Below are 15,413 nucleotides of genomic sequence, written 5' to 3' on the forward strand. Positions count from 1 at the left end.
CATTGTATCAGTTGCACAGGTCTATTTAACTGGCTGTTAGCAAAGAAAATAATTTAGGAACTGAAAAAATTTCCTCGGACCTCTACGTTTAAAGGGCTATAAGTCTGGTATGAAGCCATTTCATCCATCAGTATGTTCACACTCAGCAATGTTCATTCTCTTGTTGTAATTTAATGTTTGATACAGTTTTATTTGATTCTTTGCCATGCCCTGGGCTCTGGTTGCGTGCTCTCCGCGGATCAGCGAGCAGATAGGAACAAAGCAGAAAGCAGCAGTGGAAGGAGCCTGTCTCCAGCTGGCAGACATCCACACAGCCCAGGAGGGGTTTCCAGATTTTCACCAGCTGAGGTGAGGCCCCGTAAATTTAAACATACTGTGAATCTGCAAAGAAAAAGCGTTTATGCAGTGTATTCCTTCCTGCCCATTTTTCATTCATAGAAGTAGAACACTGATTTTGTACAAGACCCCTGAAGAATAAGGAATGTTTGGATGCACTGCTTTAAGCCCATTTTCACTGTTCCCTTTAAAGTTGAGCTGCAGCCCATGCTCCAAGGCCACTGCTGAGCATGGCCAGTCATGGCCCCCTGACCAAGCACTGGAGCAGATCTGTGGCACAGATGGTTCCACTTACACCAGTGAATGTGGGATCCGTGCCTATAATGTGTCAGTCTGATAGAAAGAACATGCTTTCCAAGTGACAGTCCCCTAGCCCCCAGCCTCTCCCTGTCCTTTTCCAATTTATCCTCCTTTTCTCTCCACTAGCTGTTTGTGCTTGGGGGGTAAATCATGAAGATTTAGCAGAGAAAAGAAAATAGCTGAAGAAAGTATCCAGAGTAGAAATTCAAATGATGTAGCATATTCAGATGGCAGAGGTTTGTTGACTGATAGGTTTATAACAGTCAGAGACAGCAAAACCACTTCACTGTTGGTGGTTAACTCAGATGAACTCTCCTTCACTTGAATCATTTGGGAGTTTTATTTACATTCCCAGCACCCGTTCCCTTTTGGGAAAATGGTCATACTGAGTCTCTAATGGCAGACTTTCCCTTCCTCAGAGAGCTTGGGACACTCAGGGGCTCAGGAACAGCAGCCATCCCAGTGACTAAGAAGGAAAGCAAACCAAGAAGCAGCCTGAACTCCCATTGCTCCCTGTGGCAGCATCCCAAACAGTGTCAGCCGGATGCTGAGCAGGCAGCGCACGATTGGATGTAAGTGATGCATATACCTTCTGTTGACATTTTATTTGGCAGTGATTTAACGCCAGCTTTCTAATATTGCTGTTCTCCACAGGCTGCTTTCAAATGTAGGAAGAGAAGGATGGCAAAGAGATGCAAAATATGAGACAAGTAGCAAAAATATTTCTTTGCTATGGAAGCATTCACAAACAACCTTCGCTGTCAGCAGCAGGAGAGTGTAGCATAACCATTTCAAGACCAGAAAAGGAGACACACAAAACCTTTGCAGATTTCAGTATTCAGCTCTCCTGAGATATGGATTTTTTTGTCAGGTTGCAAATGGGGCAGTGCCCAAGCCAGGGGATGTAGGAGCCATATGATCATGCATAACATAGCAATTGTTATATATAATATTTTGCTAGTGCAATAGTTAGGAGATGGTAGAATACCTGCTGTCTACCTCTGTCTACCGGCTGTCTACTGTGAAAGAGTAAAATCCTGTAATTTGGCAGCATGTTCCTTTCTGTCAGCACCAACTGTGCTTCACCCATGTCCAGCTGCAAAGAATCAGCCAGTGGTCTCATTAGAGCTCAGCTCCGTAGAATAAATGAAATTGTTACCATTTCTTTTGATGTTAATAATGAAGATGAGTTCAGTGGTTATGCTAATAGTCATTCAGCTACAGAAATTCTTTCCATGCAGTTCATCTTATCCCAGCCAAGTGTTCAAGTTACAGCACCATGATGTATCCTGCCTCTCACACTCCTCCCTGCCCTTCTCACTAGGGCGAGCAGTGCATTTTAATTCTTAGCCTCTTGCACCCTATCCCTTGTTGCTGCTTTATTTACAAGATCATTCTTACAAAGCCAAACCACCATTCATCCAAAATCCCGGAGGTTACTGGGTTTCTTCCCATAAATGAAAACAACCACCTTCACTTGTCTCTTCCAAACACTGTTTCTCATACACATTTTTCCTGGTTTGTTTGTTGATAAGGCAAGACCTGGGAGTATGTTTTTGTTTCGTGATCTACTTGCTTCTGTTCTGCATCACCTCCTCCTGTGGTTTTCATTTCACATGGAAAGAAGACTTTGCCTGGGGATATGGTATGTTGATCTTCTTTGGGGCAGTTCCGAGGCAGAGTGATGCCTCCAGGTCACTGTGGCAGCAATGGATTGGCACCTCCAGGAACACCTGCTCTGCACTCCTGGTTTCTTCCTCCCATGTTGGATTTGTGCAGGAGGACATACTGCTGAAGTGTTTATCTAAGTTAAAAAACACTTTACAATAAGTCTTCCCATACATGTCATTATCTGTGTACAAACTTCATCCCTTGGTCTTCTCTCAAGTTGGGCAGAGCCTCAGCTTACCCAGTCCTGAGCTTTCATGAAGCAGGTCTTAGATTCTGGTCCAAAGGGCTGTGGAGCTGCAGACTGAATGATGATTGCAGACCCTGTCTGGTCCAAAATCCCTGTGTCCAAGGCTTTGGCATTTTACCCAGGGAAATTTTCCCTTGGTTACCTACTACTCCAGGTAGAGCTAAGAAAAGTCCAGTCCTCCTGGCCTCTGATCAAGAGCTTAAAAGGAAACCACAACTCATTTACAGCCAGACCTCCCCAAATCCCCAAATTGTCATGTTACTTACTGAGAGGAGGGAGATGTAAACATTGAAGGTTAATTACCCTTTTGTCAAGAACACTTTGTGATCTATAGACATATCTGTCAATCTTACAAAACGGAACTGAGGGGAGCGAGCACTGAAGGCATGTTCCTATGATAAATTAATGAGACTTGGCAGCTCACTGTGAAGAGATGATCCCTGTGCTTCCTGGGAGACAATCACCTGGCTCCTCAGCCAGCCTGACCACAGATTTCATACTGCAGTTGCATCCGGGATGCTTATCCCTCTGTAAACAAACTCTGAAATCCAGCTGTACAGGGATCAAACGATCTTCCTTGAGGCCTTAACTTTCCCCTTTGCTGCTCAGCCAGCAGCAAGGGCTCATCCCACCCATGCTGGATCAGTTTTCCCAGCCCTGCTTGTTAGTCAGTTAAAATACCTTATTTCTGCCTATCAGCCTCTCTCGGCAGTGACACTCCTTGGTGGGTCACGTAGCTGTCTGAAATCCAAGGGACACAGCCACAATCCCCCTGCTGTGTGCTATTCTGATGATGTGTGTGCTGCTACATGACTGGTAGCTTGAAAATGTGTTCAACTATTCCCCTGGTTTATATAACCTCAAAGCAATTTGCTTTCATGGCAGAACATGCTTATTCGTTCTATTTTAACTGCATTGTGCTATAAATACTGTCTCCTTGCAGATAAGAATCTATTGAATTTTATTATCTTTTTTTCCTACCTTTGTAAGATTTTCTCCTGACCCCAGCTCCTGAAGGAGACTTTCTCAGCCCTAGTAGTGAAGTTGCTGGATTAATTTTCTCCTACCAAGCAGCCATGAGTGGTGTCAATCCCAGGTCAGCTGCTACTTCCCTGCAGCCACCTCCTTGTTGTTCCTGCTTGGGCTGTGGCAAAGATGAACTGAGTGCTCAGTGATGCAGAGCTGAGATCACTGAAGTGCCAGGGAAACTGATTAAACCAATGATTTCCTCTGACCAGCTGCAGGTTAATATCTTTGCATTACCTCCAACCCACCCTCCCTGCAGTACATTCACTTCAAAGAGCAATAACTTGGGTCAGTGTCCAGCAAAATTGTGTTGTTTACTGCCTCCTTTTTCTGATGCTCATTCTAGCACTTTCCTGCTTTCCTCTGAGTAACCTCTGCCCTGTGCCATGGAACTCTGACCTGACATCCTCATCATCCAGAAACATCAGAGAGCTGGAGCACAGCACAAGCTGGAGGTATGTCCTCGGAGCTGATGCTGCAGACCCACGCCTGGTCCAGGCTGCAGCACAGCAGTGAAGTGGATGATATTTTGGCAGCTGATTTTTTGTAGTGCAAATAACTTCTTTGCTGTAGGTTTGAATGCTGATGCTCTTCTGGAGAAGGGTTGTAGTGCCAGAATGCTGGGCTGCTGCATAGGTGGAGGGACTTTGAAACCACTGAGAGCTAATAATATCCTCAAATTTGAACAGTTTAGCATGTGGAGTTTTCAAAAATTACTCTAATTCACTCTTTTTGTTGTACATGTTTCTGGTGACCCCCTGTAAAAATGTCCTGGGAGATCTTTGTAGAGCTTACAGGTGATCCTTTAGTAAAGGTTGTAGGAAAACTGAGGCTGCTCTTCTGGGTCATAGAGAAGTATTATGTTTCTGTATTAATAAAACTATTCATAGGAGAGAGCATTATACAAGTACCATATACATAAAATAATTCAGCTTCTAAGAGCTCTCCAGAGGTCTCTAGTTCAACCCCTGCTCAAAGTCAGCTCAGGTGCCCAAGGCTTTCTTGTTCAATTTAGTTTTCAATATCACTGAGGAAGGACATGCACGGCCCCTCTGGTTCCCTGTGCTTAATCATCCTCATGGCAATAAATAATTCCTCACATTCATTCAGAATTTAATCCTTATGCGATACAGCTCTGCTAAGACTCTGAGTCTGCCTTATCTATAGCCCCATCAGGGAGCTGCAGAGAGCAATCTATTAGCAGATAGCCATCAGTTCTCCAGGATGAAGAATCTCAGCTCCTTCAGCTTCCCTGGATTGCCCCGTGCTCCTGTCCCTGGGCAGCCTGCTGGCCTATGTTGGACTCGTTCCTGTGTGTCAACATCTGCCTTTGCAGTGGGGCCAAGTATATTTAATTCATTGCATAAGTAATGTGAAACCATGTTAGCCTTCACCTGCAGGGTACAAAGTTCTGCACAGGTCTTATTAGCTCAGGAAAACATCCACTGGCATTACCTGGATCAAGTTCTATTTAATAAGTTCATAAAACATGGATATGTTTTGATATCGAGATGTTTTAATCATATCAGTGACTTTGTTTGCTCTATTGCTTAGTTCAAATGGGGCCTTCAGGCACTAAGTAAGAGCCAGAGCTTCCATTTGTGCTCCATTGGTTTCTCCAGGTTTGTGGCTCAGTGCAGATGGTTGTTGGCCACACTGTGGCCAAGAGAAAGCCAAAGATGAAAACTACAGTCTGAATTGTGTTCTGCAGGCATTTTGTGGTGATTAGGGGCATTTTCATGAAAGAACTGCAACTAATTATTATTTCCCACTTTTATGAAAGCTTTTTGTTAGTTTGTTAGTTGAATAATGTGACAAAAGCCAGGAGGGTTTGGAAAAGTGCGTTAAATAATTTTTCATTTGTTTATCAATGTATTATTTATGCTGAGAAGTCCCATATCCTCTAAGAAAATTTTCCAGCATCAGTTTTGATTATTTTAGAGAATATGTAATCGATACTGAAAAAAATTATAATGGGAAATGTAAAACAAGAAATTACTTGAATAAGTGAGAGAGGATGTTGTATAGTTGCCAAACCCTGCCCTGCAGTCAGCCCGTAGACCCTGTGGTGCTCAGGACCTTAACAAGTGGTACACTGAGATGTGGCACTACCTTTGCTTACTTGCAGGTCACAGAATCATAGAATTTTTTGGGTGGGAAGAGACCTTAAAGATCATCTTGTTCCAACCCTTCTTCCACGGGCAGGGACATCTTCCACTATCCCAGGTTGCTCCAAGCCCTGTCCAACCGGGCCTGGAACAATTCCAGGGATGGGGTAGTCACAGCTTCTCTGGGCAGCCTGTGCCAGGGCTTCCCCATCCTCACAGGGAAGAATTTCTTCCTTATACCTGATCTAAACTGACCCTCCTTCAGCTTAAAACCATTCCCCCTTGACAAAAGTCCATCTTTAGCTCTCTTGTAGGATCTCTGCCCTTGTGCTGGCTGCTGCACACAGGAGGATTTTCCTTTAGCCAAATGGTCATTAGCCAGATGCTGCATCTGACTTTGAGGATTAGAAGACCGTGATGAAGGGGATTACAGCATGAGATCAGTGGCAGGATTGCAGACCAAATCCTCTTTCTAACTGTTCTTCCAGGAGTAGCTAGGAACTGAGCAACCTGTCCTACAGCATGAGTTTACACAGCTGTGGGATTTTTCCATGCTGTTTTCAGAGATGAGTCAATCTGGAGCTGTAAATCTGGAGGCTGTGGACATTGTCTAGTTGAAGGTTGTGCATGTATCTGAAATCTGGTGACTTTTGTGACTTGCCTGGGGGCTCATGTGGGACTGGTGTTCCCCAGTCACAACTTAATTGTCACACCTAGTCTCTGAATCTCCCTAGATTGTCTGCAGATGAGAGAGTAAAGGAATGGATCTGTTGAACATCTGAGGCACTGTGGTGGTCAGAGGAAATCTGGGCTGCTCAGGGCCAGTAAGTGCCAGACCCAGTGCTGAACCCAGCAGTTGCAGTGGAAAATTTTTCTCTGGTGTATTCAGGCAACACATGCCAACCTTTGGCAGGAAGGTGCTCTCCTCTCACCAGGAGAGAGGCTGGTGCTGCCTAGAGGACAACACTGTCCAGGGCAGGGAGCAGCATGGAGCACCAGGCAGGAGCAAATCTGTCAAAAGCTACCAGGTTGGAGCTGGGAAGGCTGGTGAGAATGATTCACAGAGGTCTTGCTGCCTGGCTGGAGAAGGCAGTGGCCAAGTTCGTATTTAACCCAGGAAGATGTACCCCCCTCCAACTGTGCAGAGCCTGTATGGATGATCTGATAAAGACAGCAAGGTTGGTATGTGACAGCGTGTTCCTGCACACACTCAGGGAAAAGTGTTTGGCTTCCAGACACCATCCACAAGACACATTAGGGCAATACATCTTGAAGATGTGCCAAATCTGTCTGAAATATTCATGCATGCTCCCTGTAATTTATGGAAACAATCACAGCAGCATAATTATTTTGATGCTTCTCTCTGAGAAGAATCTCTTAGGTAAAAATGTAACCTGTATAAAGACACAGCCATGCTGCAGCCTTCTGAGCAAGCCAGTGCCAGGATAGGTGATTCCATAGGCTATACAGTATATCCATTTAAGGATCAAAATATACCCTTTAGACTACTGTGAGGTATTAGACATGAACACATTTGCTTGGGCTGAATTTCAATGATTTCAGCTAAATTTCATTTGTCTAATGGGTGGTGCCTTGTTTGTTCAAGGTAGCACCTGTAAAGCACCTTTTGCTCTGCAGCTTCCATGGTTCTGAAGTCTGCCCTAAGCACAATGCTTAGCTCCCATGACCAGAAAACCCCCCAGGTATTCTTGACATTTTGGACCTGTGAAAGGGATGAGGAACTTAGGCTACAGGCAGAACCCACTCCTGCAAAATTACAGCTACTAAAACAGCAGAGGTGCAGACCTCCTCCTAGGAAGGAGCAATTTGGAGATGGCACAAAGGCTGCTGGTGCGAGACAGGCAGGAAAATTGGGACAGCTCCTGTATTTTAAGTATCATTTTCTAAAATATCTGCAAGAGGAAAGGACCCACTGTACTTTCAAGCTGGTGCTATGTAAATAGGTTCCCAAACTTCGGTGTCTTTTGTTCTTCAGATGGCTTGGCGGAACACTCTGAATCAGTTGGTGTGTTTAACTGGGACTGGGTCTGTAAATAAGTGCTCCCTGCTAGTAAGGTTCAAGTGACATTTTTAGTGACAGATTTTTAACCTGCTTTCAAGTCTTCTACTGAGCTCCTCTATACCCAGGCAGTGAAACTGTCAAAAAGCCTTTGCTTTAGCCACCCCAGTGCTAAATACCATTGGCTTCACAGATTGGACACAGTCCTGCCCAACTTGCCTGACAAAGCTCAACCAGTTCTGTTGATGGCAAAGCCACACCTGACCTGTGTTTGTATCTAGTGGTGAATATGTGGGAATGTGGGAAAAAAACCCCACCCAAAACCAGAAAGGAAAGCAGAGACTTGGCCTGATCTGCAAACAGGATGGTTCTGTGTCCTGCCTAAGCTGCTCCCTGGAGGGAGATGTTGCTCTGCAAGAGACAAATGAAGGGCCTACTGTTTACGCTCCTCAGTATTTTGTGCTCCTTACATTTCCACTAGAATCCTAAAGAGGTTCCTTTTTTCCAAAAGGCTGTTTGTTTGGTTTTGACCATTGGGACCTTGTGATACTTGTCTTGAGCTATTAACCGGGTGTCCAGCCAAAATCAATCGCCTAGCAGACTCAGACCATTACCTGAACAGTCAAGACCTCAATAAATATTACCAGCCTTATTGTGCTAGTGACAGATTCTGTTGTTGTTTTATGTTACAGTTGAACAGTTTAGACATTGCATTTGTATATATTTGCAGTCAGCTCTGGAGAGACCATCTCGTGAGCAGCACAGGAGCTCAGCCTGCAGACTCAAGACGCTTCCACCATGACAGCAGTGGGTGTTTTTGTGCTCCTCTCCTTGGCGCTTTGCTGCATCCCAGGTGAGTAACTCTCAAGGTGCCACAGAAGCTTCATGTCTGAGTCCTGTCTGTCTTTAAAAGCATAAGAGAGTGGCTTCAAAGAGAGAAAAATCTTCTCCTTCAGAGCACTCAGCTGCCTTGGTGCGTTGGTATCGTGCAGGATGCAGGAGCACATTTCGGGACAGTCCTCAATGGCTCATGGCTGTAGCTGGTTGTCTGTCATAAATACAAATAACTGCAAGGAGAGTTCTGTCCTGGCAACGAGTGCTGTTACACTTTGTATACTGATGTTTTAACACCATTACACTGCTTAGACTTATTGTACAATTACAGCAAATGGATCAATACTTGAAATAAGGCCATAAGAAGAGGGTCAGACCTCCAGTAACTAGCTGTGAAAATATTGTAGTGGCACAAGCAAGTTCTTTGTAGGACCCTGGAAAATTTCCTGCAATACTTTTTCTGCTAATGGAACAACAAGATATGAAAACAAGCCAGAGTCTGACGTTCTCATTGCATATTTACAACTGATAAAATTACACAGCCAAAGACATTTTTTTTTCACACTCGGCTTCTTTAAAATGCATATTTCTGACAGCAGATGCTGTATGTATTTGCTTATCCTATAGATGACTATTTGCATTCGTCTATATTGATTCAGGTGTATTTTCAAATACATAACAGCAGCTCTTTAGGGTCGAAACGGATATGTAAAAAGATAAGGAAGGAAAAGCTCTTCCATTTTCAATTAATAAGTCTACGTATCTCAAAACAGAAAAGAACAAAGCTATTCAAAAGTGTGTTTCATCACTACCAACAATAAGCAATGCTATTATACTTATCGGCATAGAGAAAAAAATCATACATAGTTTATTTGGTTCAAAACCCAATCACTGGAAATAACTCAGCTTGTCCCTGTATATAGGAATTTTACACCCATATTTCCAGCTTTAATAGAGGTCTTATCATGTTGGCCTTGTTTCATACTTTCTGCCTCTCTTTTCCAGATGCTGCCTTTGGGATTGAGGTGAGTGGAAGAATTCTTTCTGTCACTTTTCTCAAGTATGTGGCCTGGTAAAGACATAACCAAAGGAATGGGAAAAACCTCCAGCCTGTAGATGTTCAGCTGTTTTTCACCTACTATGACACTGGTGTAATTGTAATCAGATTCTACAGTGTAAAGCATTAAATTGTACTGCTCTTGGCACTACATCTATGCTGTTTGTTAATAATGTTTTAGTAATAATGATACAAAATTTTTTGATTATTTTTTCAGCAACTTTAGACAGCAACTAAGCTTTAATCTGGTCATATCTAACTGGTTTTAAACTGATAACTATACAGTCTATCTGATATCTGTGGTATCAGAACCTATCTGAGGGCAACCTACTGAAAGACTAAAATACTGTGAGCTGTTCCAGCTTCCATGCACCAGGTCATTAGTCTAGGTCCTCTGAAAAAAACATTATCAGGGTACTGAGAATGAATGAGTAAAAACAGAAGGGCACTGGAGGGGCCAAAGGAATAGAAGAACAAGGGACCAGTAGGGAGCCTTTATAAAATGATGCCAAGTGAGCATGAGAGACCACCACTTATTTACCCCATCCAAGGGGCTGCATGGCTATAGCCCTCTCCTCCTCCTCCTCTCCTGCTGTGTGGGAAGGTCCCTGCAGGAAGGATTCACCTGTTCCCAGGCTGACCCACCAGGACAAATTTTTGCTGTGGTGGTGAAAACTGGTTGTACTTGGTCACTGTCTCATACAAAATGAGAGTTGTGAATGTCAAATGACTTCTCCACCCTGTTGCTGTACATTCCCTTGGCAGGTGGACTGCAGTACATATCCCAACACTACAAATGAGGAAGGCAAAGAGGTGTTGGTGTGCAGCGAGGCCGTCAACCCCATCTGCGGTTCCGATGGAGTCACCTACGGCAATGAGTGCCTGCTCTGTGCCTACAACATGTATGTACTGCATGGGAGATCTCAGGCAGCGATGCTTAGGGCTCCTGGCAGCACCACTTTTCAACAATCAGGGATCTATCATGTCAGTTCTGTCAGTTCCTTCAAAACGAGCTTGGGTATCACTTTGTGGTGCTCTGGTGCTTAGACATCGCTTTAGTCACTGTGTTTCTCTTTTGCTTGTGTAATTTATTCAGGTTTTTCTTCTCCAGCTCCAAGGATCAGCCAGATGACAGCTCTGAGAGCACATCTCATCACAGCTGAAGGATGGAGAGATGCTCTGCTCTGAGCTGTCCAAAATGGTCCTAAAGCTCCCAGGGTTTTACATCCCTGCCAGCCACTCAGCTGCTTAGGGAGAATGGCACTACCTTCTCAAAAATACATATATGAGCCTGACTGAGAAAGAGGCAGTTTTCCCTTGTATTAGTTACATATTTCCAACACCTAGGATGTAGTGATGTCTTTGCTGAACTTCTAACATTTGTCTTTCCCTTTCCAGAGAATATGGAACAAATGTCAGCAAAGACCATGATGGAGAATGCAAGGAAGTTGTCCCTGTAAGTGAAACCAAGGGCAAAACAAGGGAAATCCCTGCTTCTGAGTTCCCAAAGCTGCTTATAGAGTTCCCCAAGATGTAACTCAGACTCTAAACAAGAGTACATATGAGAGGTCAGAGCCTTGCAATGGCCATCTGCAAGTGGAGTGTCATAGTGGCACACAAAAAAGCGTTTTTCCTGCTGTGGTGGTATCCTTCATGACCAGACAGGCACACTCACCAGATCTACTTGCTTCCTTTAAGCCAGCCTTCAGCAGTGTGCTGTTGTGTGTTCCCTCAACAGGTGGACTGCAGCAGGTACCCCAACACAACGAGTGAGGAAGGCAAAGCCGTGGTGCTCTGCAACAAAGACCTCAACCCCATCTGTGGTACCGACTGGGTCACCTACGACAATGAGTGCCTGCTGTGTGCCCGTAACCTGTGAGTACTGGCTGTGCTCGGGGACCAGGGCTTAGTTCTCCTGGCAACTGCTCTTCTGAGTATCAGCACTTCCACTAAGGCCTTTTCTGTAAGGTGCTTGGACTTTGACCCTTCTCTTACCCTCATAACAAGACCTTGTTTTCCTTTGTGATTAGAAGGAAAACTGTGCCTTTGATCTAGAAAGAGAAGTAGAGGGCTGGGTGGGGATCAAACACAGGACAGGATGCTTCTCTGAAGTAAGTCATAAGGATCTATGTGGCAGAGGTTGCCTTGCAGAGGACAATAACTAACCTAAGGGGCATCTACACTGCCACCCAACTTCTCTCCTCATTCACTGTAACACTCTGGACTCTCCCTTGTCCTTCACATCATGCCATAAAACAACATTCTGGCAGGCAGTGACACCACCTGAGCTGGTGTCTAGAGCCATATGGGCACAAGATAAGTGGGATGTCTCTGTATCCCATGCATTACACCTCAGACTGAGCAGCATTGCTGGGACATGGGGTTCAGCAGAGCATGCTTGTAGAGCTCCCTAATGCAGGTCTCTTCCCTTCCCAGAGAGGCTGGAACCAATGTTGGCAAGAAGAATGACGGTGAATGTAAGAAGGAAATTATCACAGTAAGTGAATTGCATGATGAGGGACTGAGTTTTGGTCCTGCTACTGTTAGGGGAAGCACTGCCAGTGTCTGCAGCAGCCCCCAGACCAGAAGGGTCCTGCTGGAGTGTAACTGCTGCTGTGCTTCAGCACAGGGAAGATTTCGTTTTCTCCACATATAATACCCATTATTCATGTGAACACCAGAATAGAGAGCAGGTGACTGCTCAGGAAGAGATCAGTGAAAGAGTAGTAGCAGAAATAATCCATTAGGGGAGAACTGAGGATAAGAACAGAGAATGGCTTATGAGGTCAGACCAATGGTCCATTAAGCCTGTCATGACTCGATGCAGAGCCTGCAAGGATTGTGTAGGAAAGAGTGAGAGTAGAATATCTATGGGACTTCTACTCTTCCAGCCTCCAGCTATTTTCAGGTGATGAACCTCAGCTAGGTGTGATTTCTGTGTAGTCAGTAAGCCTCACTAGATTTCTCCTCCATGAAATTCCTGAGCCTCTTTCTGCAGCCATATACATTTTTCACCCTACAGTACTGCCCTGAAAGCACAGCACCCATTGCACTGGAGAACAGAATCACACTCTTGCAGTATTTAGCTGAGTGCTGATCTTCCTGTTTTAAGACTACAGAAGGGATACTGGACCTTTATAGAGGAATCAGCACCTACACTTCTCCAGAAGTCTCACCAGTGTTTTTCCATTTAATTTCCTGGACAGCTTGGGAACACAGTGCAATGTTATTACAGGCACGATGCCTTCACCGAGTGAACTTCTGCTGCTTAGAAATGATGTGATCAGGTTATGATACACATCTCTTCAAACAGGAAATTATGATCTATTTTTATATTATTAAATTCTCCTGGCATAGGAGAAACTGACACCACAGTTTATATCAGATGTGCAAGGAAGTTAATTACTTTTAGTTAGATTGTTATCATTAACACTGCAGCTGTAGCTCAGGGTTCAAGCCCTTCTGCTATTGACTCCTTCACATCAGACTCTTTTCTTTTTGTTTTGCAGGTTGACTGCAGTGAATACCCTAAACCTGCCTGCTCACTTGACTACATGCCTCTCTGTGGCTCGGACAACACAACATACAGCAATAAGTGTAACTTCTGCAACGCAGTCGCGTATGTACAAACATGAACCACATTTTTGTTATCAGTTGCCTCCTATGGGTGAAAGTTTGCACAGCTGCTGCTTTCTTGTTTGCTGGGCAGTGTTGATTAGGGATTTGGGCAGGAGAGAATGCCAGCCACCATGCCAACCGTTCTGGTTTTTTTTTTTTTTTCACTAGAGCATACAAAGAGCTGTGCCTGCTTGCATGAATGGTTTGAAGGCCATTTAACGTTAATGGAATTTTTCTTGCATGTTGCAAAGGAAATTACTGTTGAAATTTCACTATAGTTTCCCCACAAATATTTTCAGTCTTAAGAATGGGTTAAATTGTTTTGCTCATCTCTTAATAATCAAATAGCTAATGGAACTCTGAGTGTGTGAGTTCCTTGGCTCCCATCTGACACCATCTCTAGGAGCCAAGCTGTCTGATTCATTTTTTTTCTCCTCACTTTCAGGGACAGCAATGGGACTATCACTTTAAGCCATTTTGGAAAATGCTGAGTATCAGTGCTGAGAGAATTTACCACAGGATCCCCACTGGCAAATCCCAGCTGAAGATCTCACCTCAGTTCATCTCACCCTCTGGGGAACTCAGCTCACTCCTGATTTTCTTTCTCAATAAACTAAATCAGCAACATTTCTTTGTCCTGTTTCATGTGTTGTCTCATGAAACATTTTCTTCTGATTTGTTGAATGATGATGCCAGGCAGAATAGGTTATGTGCTCATAGCTCTGGGATATAACAAGAATAACATCTTGCTTCCCTCCTTCTCATAAAAGGCAGAAAATTAAATACAGATGCCTAAACCCCAGAGCTGTGTGTCTTTGTGCATGAATGATAGTCGGCCTGCATTAGTGTTCAGACCCTTTAGGCGTTTGAGGTTGTAAAGGGCTGGAGTGGTGACACAGGTATTCCTGGTGCAAGCAGCATCAGCAAAACCTGGTCAGGCTGTGGTGTCTGTGCCCAGAGCTGTTCCCTGGCCTCCTCAGCACCATCCTCACCTGAAGTGTAGCACTCTGCAAGGGTAGTCTGTGGGCAAAGCCCATATTTTTCAGGCACGTGCATGGTCCCAGTCTATTTGTCTAGGTCCTCCAACTGACTTATTAGCAGGTCTTTCTCATCTTGAAATCATCCTTTAGCAACCTCCAAGTGTTTTAAGATAAATGCTTTCCTAGGGATGGTGCCTACTCCTGCCTACTTGTCTTCTCTCTTAGTCTTTAATAACACAGTGCTCTTTGCCAGCCCAAGAAGTATTTCAGCAGTGTTTCACAATCGAAGGACAAAGTATCCTTCTGTTTTTTGAGAGTGTGACCTGTCACTGGCATATTGTCCATGAAATTTATTTTGCTTTTGTCCTCTGTTTGAGTATTGAATTGGTGTTTTTTTGATCCACACAAGAGTAACATAAATAAATTGGGCACAACCCTTCTAAAATATAATATCTCCCACATGCATTTCTTCTGGGAGCCTGCTTGCTTTCCTTGATGGAATGAGGTCGTCCCAAAAAGCAGTGCTTTGGTGGTAAAACAAAGGATTTCTGTTCAGAAGGCCAGATGGATGAAGCAGCGATTTCCAGATTGGGTTCAACTTTTCTAGGATCCATACTAGGGCCTCACATCATTCTGTCATCATTATACTAAAAGCTTATTACTGCATTGCTAATGGATTTTAGGGGAAATAACAATTGTAAATTTGCATAATCCCATAAAAGCTGCTTCATTTCTTGTCCTTTCCAAGTACTCCTTTCAGTGTCTGTGACACACTCTTGCTGGCCTTCCCAGTTCATTGTTTTCCTGGTTTCACTATAACTTAATGATGCTTTACTGTGCTGAAGCACAAAAACAAAAGGAGAGACTTTCTGCTATGGAATCATTCCATTCAATGTTTTTCTCTTGAAAAGACGCCACACATAAATAGGCACTGATAGGTGCACACAGAGAAAATCTGACAGCAGTTGCTGCTCAGGTTTGTACAGTCGCTCTTTTGCCTGCAGGAATTTTTTATGATCCCTCAGAAGGAAACTGACACATATTTCGCTTACAATAATGACACAGAGGGTGTATCTAACACATCTAAACTTCTTGTGACTCCCGTTGATGAAGAAACATCCTCCTTGGCTTGCAGCGTGGCTTTCTTCTATCGAGATTGCCGCTGCAACAAAAGACCAGGAATGTTATTCCAGAATAAGGGTGGATAAGGCAAATA

The 15,413-nt window shown here is 44.0% G+C and overlaps 1 protein-coding gene across 2 annotated transcripts; it reads left to right on the forward strand.

Annotated features, from left to right (window-relative positions):
• Positions 1–303: 303 nt before the first annotated feature.
• LOC126638225 (ovomucoid-like) lies at positions 304–13,753 on the forward strand. Of its 2 annotated transcripts, XM_050311934.1 has the most exons (11): positions 304–348; positions 1,056–1,208; positions 3,927–4,035; positions 8,439–8,561; positions 9,548–9,567; positions 10,365–10,501; positions 10,998–11,055; positions 11,338–11,474; positions 12,036–12,096; positions 13,109–13,218; positions 13,663–13,753. In XM_050311934.1, exons 4-11 carry the CDS (start codon positions 8,507–8,509, stop codon positions 13,706–13,708), a joined length of 624 nt encoding a protein of 207 aa, XP_050167891.1. In that variant the 5' UTR covers positions 304–348; positions 1,056–1,208; positions 3,927–4,035; positions 8,439–8,506; the 3' UTR covers positions 13,709–13,753. The 2 variants fall into 2 exon arrangements, with proteins under 2 accessions (XP_050167891.1, XP_050167892.1); XM_050311935.1 differs by lacking the exons at positions 304–348; positions 1,056–1,208 and adding an exon at positions 3,703–3,798.
• The last annotated feature ends 1,660 nt before the right edge of the window (positions 13,754–15,413 follow it).

Source organism: Myiozetetes cayanensis, unplaced genomic scaffold, assembly GCF_022539395.1.
Source record: "Myiozetetes cayanensis isolate MyiCay16 unplaced genomic scaffold, myiCay2020 scf17, whole genome shotgun sequence".
In the NCBI taxonomy this organism is placed as follows: Eukaryota; Metazoa; Chordata; class Aves; order Passeriformes; family Tyrannidae; genus Myiozetetes; species Myiozetetes cayanensis.

Coding starts and splice junctions, on each gene's coding strand:
- LOC126638225 (XM_050311934.1), top strand. CDS start 8,507: ATGACAGCAGTGGGTGTTTTTGTGCTCCTCTCCTTGGCGCTTTGCTGC. Junction 11,475..12,035: donor CTGCTGTGTGCCCGTAACCT/GTGAGTACTGGC, acceptor TTCCCTTCCCAG/AGAGGCTGGAACCAATGTTG. Junction 12,097..13,108: donor GTAAGAAGGAAATTATCACA/GTAAGTGAATTG, acceptor TTTGTTTTGCAG/GTTGACTGCAGTGAATACCC.